Raw genomic sequence first — 12591 nt, forward strand, 5'->3', positions numbered from 1 at the left:
GGCCCCGCCCATTCTCTACCGCCGGAGCTTGGAGTACCCGGATGAGGGCGCCCCGTCGCGAGTCTTTCGGTACCGGTGGCGGTTACTGGAAAGGCTGACCGGACGAGAGCGGGTCGCAGAGGTTCGCCGACTCCTCCTTCTTCCCCGGAGCTGACCCGCAGACCTCATCCGTAGTCCGCTCCTCTCGCCCTTCCCCAGACCCGGTCCACATCCCCTTCTTAGCTCCAGAAGCCCTCGGGGCTGTTCCCTATTTTGGAACCAGAAGATACTGCAGAGGCCCAGAGAGGGGAGGAAGGTGACATCAATTTGTGCACCTCCCAGACTAGAACCGAGGTTCGTACCTCCCTCTCCCTAGCCTTCCCAGTATCTCTAAACCCAGCCCTGCCTGATCCTAGAATGACCAGTCACTCCATCTCACCTGGCGGGCGTCTGGGGGAGGCACTTAGACTGTCCCTTCTCTCCTTTGAACTTGTTTGTGTTTGAAACTTTGTGTTTCAAGGTCCCAGCAGACCACTTCTCCAGCAGAGTTAGTGCCCCCATGGTCTGTGCAAACTCAGACCTCAAACACGAAACCAGAATTTCCCCGGTGAGAACCTTAGTGACCCAGGAAAGCAGTCAGTTGGCCCTGCAGCTTGCAAGCCACTCCACATCAGACAGGCTCTGCAAGGAGTAGGAGGAGAACCACGTGGCTTGGAGCACCTGCCAGAAGGCTGTAGAGGAAGCTGCCCCCATTTTACAAATGAGGAAGCTAAGGCTCAGGCAAATTGGTTTACCCAGAATCCCCTAGGAAATCAGAGGCAGAGCTAGGTGCTGAGGCTGGTGGGGATTCTTTCCATTGCAGAAAGGTGCCTTGAGCTCAAGACACCTCTGAACCTGGCTGAACCAAAAGGAGCTAAAAGGTCTTTGTGATTTACATATGTGATTTCCTACACCCATGACTTTCAGCCTTGACTTTGGAGGCACTGAATTTATCAGTGGAAAGAACACAAGATTTGTAGAGAAGCTAAACATAGGTTTGAATCCTGGCTGTTGTTGGAATGGCCTTGGACACATCACAGAGCTTGCTGGGTCGGTTTCCCAGGAGGAAGATAGAGCCACAGACTCAGCCATCTCCTTCCTGGTGAGGTGCCAACAGTGACAAGAGCAAGTCTGTGAAGATCTTTAGGAACATATTCACTGCCTGTGTGCCCGTGTAATAGATGAAGTTACTCTGTGGGTAACCTTGCCCCTTGGTGATAAGGTGGGCACCACTCCTGAGCATAAGGCAGACGTGTGTCCAGCATGGATCTATCAGCGTTCTGGCAGCCAGGTGCAGAATGTGAACCTTGGTCAGCCCCAAACTCTTCTCCATCCCCAGCTCACATTCTAGAGTTTGGACTTAGATCAAAGTCTGGGGAAGCTCCCTAGTTACCAGGGTGCTGGAAGCATGACTGTGCCAGTAGGCTGCAAGTGTCTTCAGCAGTTCATGTTGTAACCCACCTCTTGCAGATTCTGCTTGCCATCTTCACTGTGCTCAGACCTGATTGCACCCACGGGATTGCCCATCTGCCAGAAGCTCAGTGAGACCGTGTGAGGCAAACTTCCTTTAGAGCCTCCCCATCATGGTGAGTCCCACGAGGGCCAGGGCAGAGGAAGGGCACTGTGGGCTTGGGGCAGTAGGTGTGTCAGCCCTGGGCATGTTGCAGTTCCTCACTCCCTGACCAAGAGATGTTGCTGCCTCCTGAGCTTAACAGAGAGAGTTATCCTCTGTCTCAAGGCCTGACTTCCCTTCATTTCCCAGCTAGGCCCAGCCCCGTCTGTGGCTGCAGCCTCTGAGTCCCTCCAAGGCCCACATGGCCCTGGTCTGGGTCGTGCGTTTAGAACATTAACAGCTACCTACTCTGTAATAGACACTACCAGACACAGGAGTCCAAAAGAAGGACCTGTTGTGTCTTCCTGAGCCTTGGGCATGTGTGGGCTTGTGGGATCTACAGTGCAGGAGGCTCAATATGCCCCTCGGCATGCCCCAGCCTCATTCTAGGACTGATCTGAAGCAAAACAGCCCTGGGCAGTTGTTGTGAAATCTCTTAGTCGTGTCCAACTCTTTGTGACCCCACAAACTGCAACACACCAGGCTTCCCTGCCCTTCACTGTGTCACGGATTGTGCTCAAACTCATGCCTGGGCAGACCTGGGTTCAAGTTTCAGCCTACTACTAACCAGCTGTGTGACATTTTACCGAAACATGACCTCCCTGAGCCTTTTTCCTCATCTGCAGATTAGTCGACGGGGTGTTGACCAGACCAGGATCCAGGGGTCCCACATTTGCCTGTGGGAGGCAACTTTCCTTTCTTCTTCCATCCCCTCAGGCCACTGGGAGCCACAGATGGCACTGGCCCCTGACCTCTCCACTGGCTCTGGTTTGGGAATGGTTGCAAATCCCAGGCAGGGCGGACTGTCAGGGATGGCAAGGGGATCCATTCTCAGAGGGTGGTGGCGTTGGAGGTTGGGCTTGGGATTCAGACCCACTCTCAACTTCATTGCACATATTCTAGTTCCTGGCAGGCTCTGGGAGCCGCAAGCCTGTGCCTTCACTCGGGCAGAACGTCTGCCACTCTCAGCCTCCCTCAGCCCCTGGGGAAAGCAGCATGATAAAGCCAAAACGGAACTAGCTTTGGAGCCAGGCTGACCTGGACACTTGCTGGCTTTGTGACCTTGGGCAAAGTCATATAATTCTGCCTGTTTCCTCACTGGGCTAATTTTACTCCTTAGGGTTGTTGGAAGGTTGAATGAGATGTGCTTGAAAACGCTTAGAATCAGATCTAGAATGAGGTCTGGCTCACTGCCCTGGCCCACCCCCGACCCAGAAAAGGCCAGAGTTTGCGTGAAAGAACCAAGTTCTGCCGGACTTGGAGAAGGCTCAGCTGCAGGCTGCCCTCAGGCCACCAGGGGGCGCTGGGAGCCCGGCCCTCTCTGATCCTAATTGGGCACCAGTTTCACTGTTTGGGACAAAGGCATGAGCCACATGGAGCTCTTTCAGCCAGCTCCAGCTTTTCAGAGCTGGCAGTAGAAGGGACTAGCTCCCTTTTATTCAGTTTTTACTGTATAGGGGGCATACCCTGTAGTTCATTAAATCCCTGTTTTGCTGAGGAAGCAGATGGGTGTGGGACCTGTCTGGCCCCCACCCCGGGACAGGAGCCCCAACCTGGGGCTTCTCCTCCTTTGACAAAAGGCTGTTGAGCCCCAGTTATTTTTGTGTACTGAGGACTCCAGTCCCCCCATTTTCTCTGTATCAAAGCCGTTCTTCAGGATAAATTTAAGCCACAGGTTAGGCACTGAAGAAAAAGTCACAAATTACGAAGTCATAGAAACATCCGCCACATAAAATGATGCCTAATTCAAGGAACCACTGTTCCCTGGAGTTCCTGGGCAGGTATGGGCTAGGGGTGTTAGTCACAGCAGTGTGGCTGGGCAGGACAGGGGGTTGTCCCTGCCAGCTACACCCAGAACCTCCTCCTGCTTCTCTCCCACAGACCTCCAAGAAGCTAGTGAACTCAGTGGCAGGCTGTGCCGACGACGCTCTTGCCGGCCTGGTGGCCTGCAACCCCAGCCTACAGCTCCTGCAGGGCCACCGTGTGGCTCTCCGTTCTGATCTGGACAGTCTCAAGGGCCGCGTGGCCCTACTGTCGGGTGGGGGCTCCGGCCATGAGCCTGCCCATGCTGGTGAGCACCCTGAGCAGAGGTAGGGGGTGGGCACTGGGCAGAGTGGACGGGGGCTGCTGGGAGATCTTTGGTGCCATTCGGAGGTTCAGGATGGAGCCTGGCTGAGAGTTGGAAGCCTGGTGTTGGCTCTGGCTCCCCGCTCCCTTGAGCTGTGATCTGGAGCCGGGCCTGGCCTCGCTGTGCCTCAGTCTCTACGTCTGGAAAAGCACAAGGTTGGGCCAAATGATCTCTCAGGCCTGTCCAGCTCTGAGTGTCAGTGATTTCACAAATCCTCCCTGCCTGCCAGGCCCAGCTGACCTGCCGTCTCCTCCTCCACGAAGCCTTCCTGACTCTTCCAGCCTAGAGCAGTATCCCTCTTCTGAATTCCCAGCCTGAATTTTCACATTCAAAGTGGACTGTCCTGGATTGTTTCCTGTTTAGTGCCAGGCATGTGGACTTTCCCTGAGAGCTCAGGGATGGGGGTGGGGGATGAGGAGGAATAGGGACCAGGCTTTTGTATCCTCTGTATCTTTCCTGCCTCTCTGGCGAATTCATCCATCCATTCAGCAAACATTCCTGAGCACCTGTGCTTGGCACTGTCTGGCCACCAGGGGCGCAAAAGTGACCCAGACAAACGAGGTACCTGCCCTCACGGAGCTTCTGTTCTCCTCTGGGGAGACAGAAACCAGGTAAACACACAAATGAAAGAGATCATTTCAGAGCTTGTAAGTGAGGTAGGGAGGGCAGGAGAGCAGGATAAAGGAGCAGTGAATAGCTAGGGATGGAGTGAGTGACTGTTCAGTTGGGAGGTTGGGGAAGACCTCTCCAAGGAGATGAAAGATCTGTGGAGTGTGACCCAGGTGCCCTTCTGCAGCAGGCACACAGTAGGGCTCACCAGGGCATGAAGCCCTGAGCCCCAGGGACTGCAGGCACAGGTCCCCACCCAGCATCCTCTCCGCACCTCTCTCCATCACAGGTTTCATAGGGAAGGGGATGCTGACGGGGGTCATTGCAGGAGCTGTGTTCACCTCCCCGGCAGTGGGCAGCATCCTGGCGGCTATCAGGGCCGTGGCCCAGGCGGGCACAGGTAAGCCTGGCCTGCAGGAGGGGCTGCTGTGGGGAGGGCAGGCTCTGATGGGGCCCTGCTGGCTGTTCCCGCAGTGGGGACCCTCCTCATCGTGAAGAACTACACCGGGGACCGGCTCAACTTTGGCCTGGCCCGGGAGCAGGCCCGGGCGGAGGGCATCCCTGTGGAGATGGTGGTCGTCGGGGACGACAGTGCCTTCACCGTCCTGAAGAAGGCAGGCCGGCGTGGGCTCTGTGGCACAGTGCTCATACACAAGGTGAGGGTCCCCTCCTGGGACCCTAGCCCTTGGTTTCCAGGCTGCACCCAGCGCCAGACCTTTCCAGCCATCTGTCCTGCCCCCCAGGAAGCCACTGCTTCCCCCATGCTCCCTGATCCAGGAAGGCACCCCCATCCCCATAACTAGCCCTGCCCTTCCTGTCTTAGCCTTGCTTTGGTCTTGCCTGCTTGCACCCAGGTGGCTGCCGCTGCCTTCTCACTTGGCTCCTCTGCCTGCTTCCTTCCCGCCCCTGCCCCAATCTCTTCCCCGTACCACCCCAGAGGTGTCTTTTAACAGTGTGTCTCTGACCAGGCTGTTCAGCTACAGAAAGCATACCCAGGGTTCCTAGGGTCAGCACAGGCTTTCCGGTCAGGTGCCCACCACGCTCTTGCCCCTCCTACCTGGCTTTCAAGCTCCTCTCCCATTGTTCCTATGGTCTCCTCATCCTCCATGAACACCGGTGCCCTGTACTACTGGGCTGTGGCTCACCTTTGGGGCTTTGCTGATGCTGAATCTTTGGCCTTGAAAATCCTTCCACTGTCCAACCCCCCTTTAGCCTGGCTAACTCCTGCTATTCTGTAGAGGCCCCCACCTGCTGTCTATCCTTCTGGGAGGCTTGCCCTCTCACCACGCCAAGCAGGCTAGGACCCCGTGCCTTCAGCATTCCCATAACCACTACCGTGAACTCCATCATCAGATTCGTCACCTCACATGAAACATTCGGTCTGTGCTATCTGTTTCTCCAACCCCTCCCCAGACCGAGTTCCTCCAAGGTAGGGACTATGATTTAGACACCTTTTCCCCTTCTCAGCACATACTAGGTGCTTGGCAAGAAGTGGGTGGGTGGCCAAAGTGAGCCACAATACATATGCCATGGAGAAAGGACTCTAGACCAAGAGTTGGGAAACTGGCCACCAACTGGCTGTGTGACATTGGACAAGCCACCTCCCCTCTCTGGGTCCATTTCTCCATTTGTAAAGTTCCTCTGGGTCTGGGATTCTTAAGAGTCCTGGCAGTTGCCCTAAATACGGCGGGCCAGGTTGATGCGGCAAGACGAAGAGGTTCCCTGTTTCCAGCTAGAAGCTCAGCCCCAGCCTGTCTTCTGCCTGCAAGTGGTACAGTGACCCTTTCCCTACTGGGGGCCTGTCTCTGTGGGCACAGGTGGCGGGTGCTCTGGCCGAGGCAGGTGTGGGACTGGAGGAGATCACAGATCGGGTGAGCGTGGTCGCCAAGGCCATGGGTGAGTGCCAGCTCAGGGCTCGGGAAGGGCAGGGGAGGTCGAGGCCCACCTTGGACCAGGAGCAGGTTCCCCGAAGCAGCACAGGAGGCCTCCCAGGGGCTGTGGGAGGGTTTCCTGGGAACGGCAGCTTTGGGTGCCTGAGCAGGGCTTCTCTTCCATCACTGAGATGAAGAGACCAGCAGCCTGTATCAGTGAAGAGACTTCCGAGCTTGCTGTTGCCCAGCTGACGCCTGACGCGAGGAGCAGAGCAGTCATCCCCTTCATAGCTCATTTCTCATAGGAACCCTGGGAGTGAGCTTGTCCTCCTGCAGCGTCCCTGGTTCCAAACCCACTTTTGAGCTCGCAGCTGATGAGGTGGAGCTGGGCCTGGGTAAGCTTGTGACCCCTTGGGCTCCCTGGGTTTTTCCAGCATTTTCTACCCTGGGAGCCATCTACTGGGTCCTGTGTGCTCACATGGAGCCGTCGCCTAGGGGCTCTGAGGTTTTTTAATTGGGCCCATGAGGCCGCTCTGGCCCAACCTGCCTGATTTCTACCAGCCATTGCCCTCCGCACCCAGGGCTTCGTGTCCCGTGCACCTCCTTGCCCGTGCTCCCACCATTCTCTGGTACCCACGACCCTGCCAAGATGCAGCCCTTCTTTCAAGGGCAGTTCTGGGGCCACCCCAGCTACAGAACTTTCCCTCTTCCTCCCCTGTGCTTCCAGAGTTACGGGCAGAGGCCTCATGTGGACTCTGACTGCCTCTAGTTAGGCTACTTCACTAGTTGGAAGTTAAGTAAAGCTCTGGCTCTCTCCACCACCAAGCCGTAGCTCCCAGAGAGCAGAGACTGTGTATGTTTCACTATTCTATCTATGTCCCCCAACCCCACACTCCCCAGATACACATGCCTAGCCTAGTGTGGACCACTTAGGAAATGCTGGAGCAGAACAAGCTGAGCGAATCCCCAGGCTCCAAGCGGGCCAGCAGTGCTTGTGTCTGTCCACAGGGATCCATGGGGAAGCTGGCGTGCGCCGGATAAAGGTAGGTGGCCTCCCCAGCGCAGGCTAGCCCGAGACCAGGGCCCCCAACACAGCTCACTCCCGGCTCCCCGTGACAGATGGCGCCTGCCGACGAGATCGTGGCGCTCATGCTGGACCACATGACGAGCTCCTCCAACGCATCCCACGTGCCTGTGCAGCCCGGTGAGGGACTGTCACACTGTCTGCTTACCTTGCCTCCCCCCTGGAAATGGGGCCCAGAGTCACCTGGGTGTCGTGTCCACCCACAGGCTCCTCAGTAGTGCTGATGGTCAACAACCTGGGTGGCCTGTCATTTCTGGAACTGGGCATCATAGCTGACGCCGCCGTCCGCTCTCTGGGTGAGCCCCACACTGGAATCGGACCTCCTGACCCCCAAGCTTCCTCCTGCCCGCCCTTTGAAGCTGGATGTAAGAAAGGCACCTGAGATGGAGCCTTGCAGTGATGGTGCGGAGCACAGGCTGTGCAATCAGAAGAGCCCGACTTAGATGGCCATCTGCCACCTACTTGCCAGGAGTCTTGAGCCTGTTGCCTGGTCTGTAAAAAGAGGGTGGTAAGAGTAGCTGCCTTAAAGGGTTGTCATGAGGATTGTTGTTGTTTAGTCGCTCAGTTTGTCCGACATTTTTGCAACCCCATGGCCTCCTCTGTCCATGGGGTTTCCGAGGCAAGAATACTGGAGTGGGTAGCCATATGAGATTTAACACACTTAGCAAGGACATGGGACCTGGTAAGAAGAACCCAGTAACTGAGACCTGTCGTTACTCATCTGCCCGCATAGAAGGGACGCCTCCAGGGTATATGGTCATTCAGGGTATCTTTAAAGGAAGCCTTGAGGAAATCTGACCGGCTCCCTGCTGACCTCAGGGCCCCAGCTCCCAAAGTCCTTGTTTTTCTCTTACTCTGTTTCCTTCTCTGATGCTCTGGGGGAAACTGCCCAGAAGCACTTCCCTTCTTCCTCACACTCTCATGCTCTGGTACTGCAGAGGGCCGCGGGGTGAAGATCGCCCGTGCCCTAGTGGGCACCTTCATGTCAGCTCTGGAGATGCCTGGCATTTCTCTCACCCTCCTGCTGGTGGATGAGCCCCTCCTGAAACTGATAGGTGAGACCTGAAAGCTGGGGTCAGTCAAACCAGGGCTCCCTGGAGCTGGAAGGAGCCAACTCCATCAGGGCTGACAGTTAGGACCCTGTGGAGAGGCCCTTTCTGGCTTCCCGAGCCTTCCCCAACTCATACTTGACTGTGGAGGAGTTGGAATTAGGCTCCTCCCCCAGGGGCCCTAATTTCCCATGTACACAGTCAGCACTCATTACCCACTTACTGAGGTGGAGGGAACCAGGCCACCAGGTGGGGAGTCCAAGCCCTACTTGATCCCGGGCCAGCTGACCCGTCTCTAAGAAGAGTCATCCTGCTGTTCCCAGATGCTGAAACCACTGCCTCGGCCTGGCCCAACATGGCCAAGGTCTGGGTGACTGGGCGGAAGCGGAGCCGGGCCGCCCCCACGGAGCCCCTGGCAGCCCCTGACTCCACTGCTGCAGCAGGTAGGGGCCAAGCTCTTGGGGAGGTGGCCCAGGCATTCGGCCTGAGGCCTAACGGCTGCAGTGTGTGCAGAGGGGCGTGCAGGAGCCCTGGCGCCCGCACCTGCACCCTGGTCACATTCAGCTGTGAGAAGAGCCTGTCTCCTGCTGTCCTCCCTTTGCAGGTGCAGCCTCGAAGCAGACGGTACTTGTGCTGGAGCGGGTGTGCACTACCCTCCTGGGCCTGGAGGAGCATCTGAACGCCCTGGACCGCGCTGCCGGTGATGGGGACTGTGGCTCCACCCACAGCCGTGCAGCCAGAGGTTGGTGCCAGGACCCCCCTGGGGCAGGAGACGGGTGGTACAGCACACTCATGTGGAGATGGCGGCATTTCATGAGTCAGAATGATTTCAAAAGCATTTGGAGTACTCACATGGGGCTGGCAACTGTTATTTTGCCAAAAGAGGTCGTCACAAACTTAGCATGCTTTTCACCTGTTTTCATAAAGAGATACTTCTAGCACTGCAAATGTAGGAAGGTTGTTATCACAGAATAAAATCTTCACAGTAAATAATAACTTTGAAAGTCACTCAGTCATGTCTGACTCTTTGCGACCCTATGGACTATATAGTCCATGGAATTCTCCAGTCCAGAATACTGCAGTGGGTAGGCTTTCCCTTTTCCAGAGATTGAACTGAGGTCTCCAACACTGCAGGTGGATTCTTTACCAGCTGAGCCAACCACAAGGGAAGCCCGAATAATAACTTTAGATTATGCTAAAGGGAAACTCATGCCCTTTTTCTCAGCTTACCCAGATGAGGCCAAAGTTCTGAATTATCCAGCGATTATCTTGTTCAATCAAGAAAAATATACTTAGTGCTCACCATGGGTCAGGTGCTGCCCTCAACTCTATGGATACAATAGCTGGAAAAACATTAAAATCACTGCTCTTGTGGCTTATGTTCTGGTAGGAAAGAAAGACCATTAACAAGGTAAACCAGTAAAAGACAAAAAAGAGGGAAGCGAGGAAGCATCATCGCCTGCTCAGTGACCACCAAGGTCGCCATCGGTGACCTGTCCCTGCCCCTCTCCAGATGCAGCAGGACAGAGAGGGGCCCGGGGAGTCTCTTCATGTTGCTTCCCTCAGCCTCTCCTAGCGCCCATTCCTCCCGCCTGGCAGTGAGGCCTGGGTACTTGGTTGGGGTCCAGGCAGACAGGAGGGAAGGTCTCTGAATTCCTTGCCCTCTCTATCTGCCTACAGCTATTCAGGGGTGGCTAAAGGAAGGCCCACCCCCAGCCAGCCCTGCCCAGCTACTCTCCAAATTGTCCTTCCTGCTACTGGAGAAGATGGGAGGCTCCTCAGGGGCGGTGAGTGCCAACAGCCCCCAGGGGTGGAAGGCTGACACAGAGTGGTTCTGTGTTGGCCAAGGCGCCAGGCCAACACCGTGCTCAGCATCCTGGTCCTCCCCAGCTCTACGGCCTGTTCCTGACTGCAGCGGCCCAGCCACTCAAGGCCAAGACTGACCTCCCAGCCTGGTCTGCTGCCATGGATGCTGGCCTGGCGGCCATGCAGAAGTGAGCCAGGGCCCAGGGCCCCAGACCGGGAGTGGGCTGGGCGTGGTGGTTGATGTCACGCACCCCCAGAGTGGTGATAGCCTGTGGTGAGCCTCACTAGTTCTCTCCCCTGCCAGGTACGGAAAGGCTGCCCCAGGTGACAGGACTATGGTGTGTATCTGGCCCAGGCCTTCCCCCTTTTGAGCGTAGAAGCCCTGAATGCCAGTCATAGTGGCAGGGCCTATCCTCAGCCCCTCTCTTCCCTCCCCCTGTCCAGCTGGATTCTCTTTGGGCAGCAGGACAGGAGCTCCAAGCCTGGAGGAGCCCAGGGGCCAATCTGCTCCAGATTCTGACCAAGGCTGTCAAGGTGAGTGAGACTGGGCCCAGCCACCCAGGGAGACAGACTCAACCACCAGGCTCCCATCTCCGTGCGACCTTGAACAAGTTCATATCCTTTCTGTACTTCGCTTTCCTCCTCTGACAATAGAGAATACCTATCTCAGAGGGTGGCTGGGGACTAGAGAGATACATAGGGTCCCAGCAATAGGTCTGGGACATAGCAGGCCCTCAGCAAATGGTGTCCCCTTGTCCCTGCTAGTGGTGGGTGGGCAGTGACCTCTCCACCCTGGTGACTGTGCAGAGGGTCCTGGCAAAGCTGGGACCCCAGGGTCCATGGCAGGAAGGAAGCCTGATGGCTCCTCTTTGAACCTGCTCCCACACCCCCACCCCTCAGAGTGCAGAAGCTGCAGCCGAGGCCACCAAGAACATGGAAGCTGGAGCTGGAAGAGCCAGTTACATCAGCTCCGCGCGCCTGGATCAGCCAGACCCCGGGGCGGTGGCAGCCGCGGCCATTCTGCGTGCCATCTTGGAGGTCTTGCAGAGTCAGGGTGTGTGAAGGCCTCCATGGGCCTCAGGGCCTCTCTCACTGCTTTCCCCAGGAGCCACTGTCACTTCTGCCTTCTGCCGTCCTCCCCTCCCTCTGGCTCTCAAGACCTGTCTTCTGCATTCAACAGGATCTCCTCAGCCAGCCTACAGATCTTCCACTGCAGAAACTGCAGGCCCAGAGTGGGTGTCAATGCATTCTCCCTCTTCGGGGAGGGGGCAGTCCTAGGGTCACCGGGCTCTGCCTCCAGTCAGTTCTGAGCTTTAATAAGGCTTTTTCCTGGGTGGCAACACAGCCTTTAACTGGTGATGCTAATTTGGTTTTGAGACTCCTCGTGAAAGGTCTTCTGCACACGAACTGAGCCAGTATGGAAAAGCCAGCCAATAAACCACGCTGAAGCAGAAAAGCTGTGCTTCCTCTGAAGGACCTTCATCCAAGCGTGTGAACAAGTGGGCCCACTGATGCCCTGAGGCTCAGAGCTCAGCCCCCATCTCCTCCCACCTGAGGCCCGAAGGCAGGTTCTGTGCAGGTGGGCCAACTCCACTGGGACCCGCAGTCTGTCCTTCCAGTGCACACACCACCCCGGACAGGTGTGCTTTACTCAGCTCTAGACTAATAGAACTCACAGATTCTTCAGAAATCAAATGGGCAGGTGTGTCACCAAAAGGAAAACAAATCACCATACTCTTTTAATGATCAGCAGAATAGAAACCATGGTTAGGTTGGCCCCACGTCTCCAAAGCCATCACAGACAGCCCCATGGGGCAGCAGGAGGGCGTGTGGGGTCAGCATGGTGCCTGGTGGAGACACACAGTGCACCCCTGACCCCTGCTTGGCACGGGGGCACAGTTAAAGCCATTGGTGTGACTTACTTTAGACACTGACATGACCTTGAATCCTGGTCCTGTTTCAAACTAGCTACACATAAACTCAGGCCTAGTTAGCCTCTTAGAATCTAAAACCAAGACTGGTGCCCACCTCATAGGCACGTGTGCTGAGTCACTTCGTGTCCAACCTCTTGCAACCCCACGGACTATAGCCCACCAGGCTCCTCTGTCCATGGGATTTTCCAGTCAGCAGTACTGGAGTGGGTTGCCATGCTCTCCTCCAGGAGTATCTCCCCAACCCAGGGATCGAACCTGCGTCTCCTGAACTGCAGGCGGATTCTTTCCGCTGAACCACCAGGAAGCCCCATAGGCACACACAGGATTCAAAGGAACCAGTGAAGATAAAGGGCCGGAGACCATCCAGATGCTCACTCACTGGGGGTTGCTAGCATCCCATGTCTGCATCCAGCTCCTTCCAAGTCCTCTGCTCCACCACTAGGTGGTCTCAGCTCGTCACACTGGGACCACTTATTTTGC

The 12591-nt window shown here is 56.3% G+C and overlaps 1 protein-coding gene across 2 annotated transcripts; it reads left to right on the forward strand.

Moving 5' to 3' along the window:
* On the forward strand, positions 18 to 11633 carry TKFC (triokinase and FMN cyclase). Of its 2 annotated transcripts, none has more exons than XM_013975908.2 (18): positions 18 to 333; positions 1489 to 1604; positions 3512 to 3701; positions 4657 to 4767; positions 4842 to 5023; positions 6185 to 6263; positions 6544 to 6633; positions 7247 to 7281; positions 7358 to 7442; positions 7529 to 7618; positions 8261 to 8377; positions 8695 to 8814; positions 8976 to 9113; positions 10052 to 10158; positions 10262 to 10365; positions 10482 to 10515; positions 10622 to 10711; positions 11078 to 11633. In XM_013975908.2, exons 2-18 carry the CDS (start codon positions 1602 to 1604, stop codon positions 11237 to 11239), a joined length of 1737 nt encoding a protein of 578 aa, XP_013831362.2. In that variant the 5' UTR covers positions 18 to 333; positions 1489 to 1601; the 3' UTR covers positions 11240 to 11633. The 2 variants fall into 2 exon arrangements, with proteins under 2 accessions (XP_013831362.2, XP_017898582.1); XM_018043093.1 differs by having other exon boundaries at positions 18 to 121.

The sequence above is a fragment of the Capra hircus genome, chromosome 29 (genome assembly GCF_001704415.2).
Source record: "Capra hircus breed San Clemente chromosome 29, ASM170441v1, whole genome shotgun sequence".
Classification (NCBI taxonomy): Eukaryota; Metazoa; Chordata; class Mammalia; order Artiodactyla; family Bovidae; genus Capra; species Capra hircus.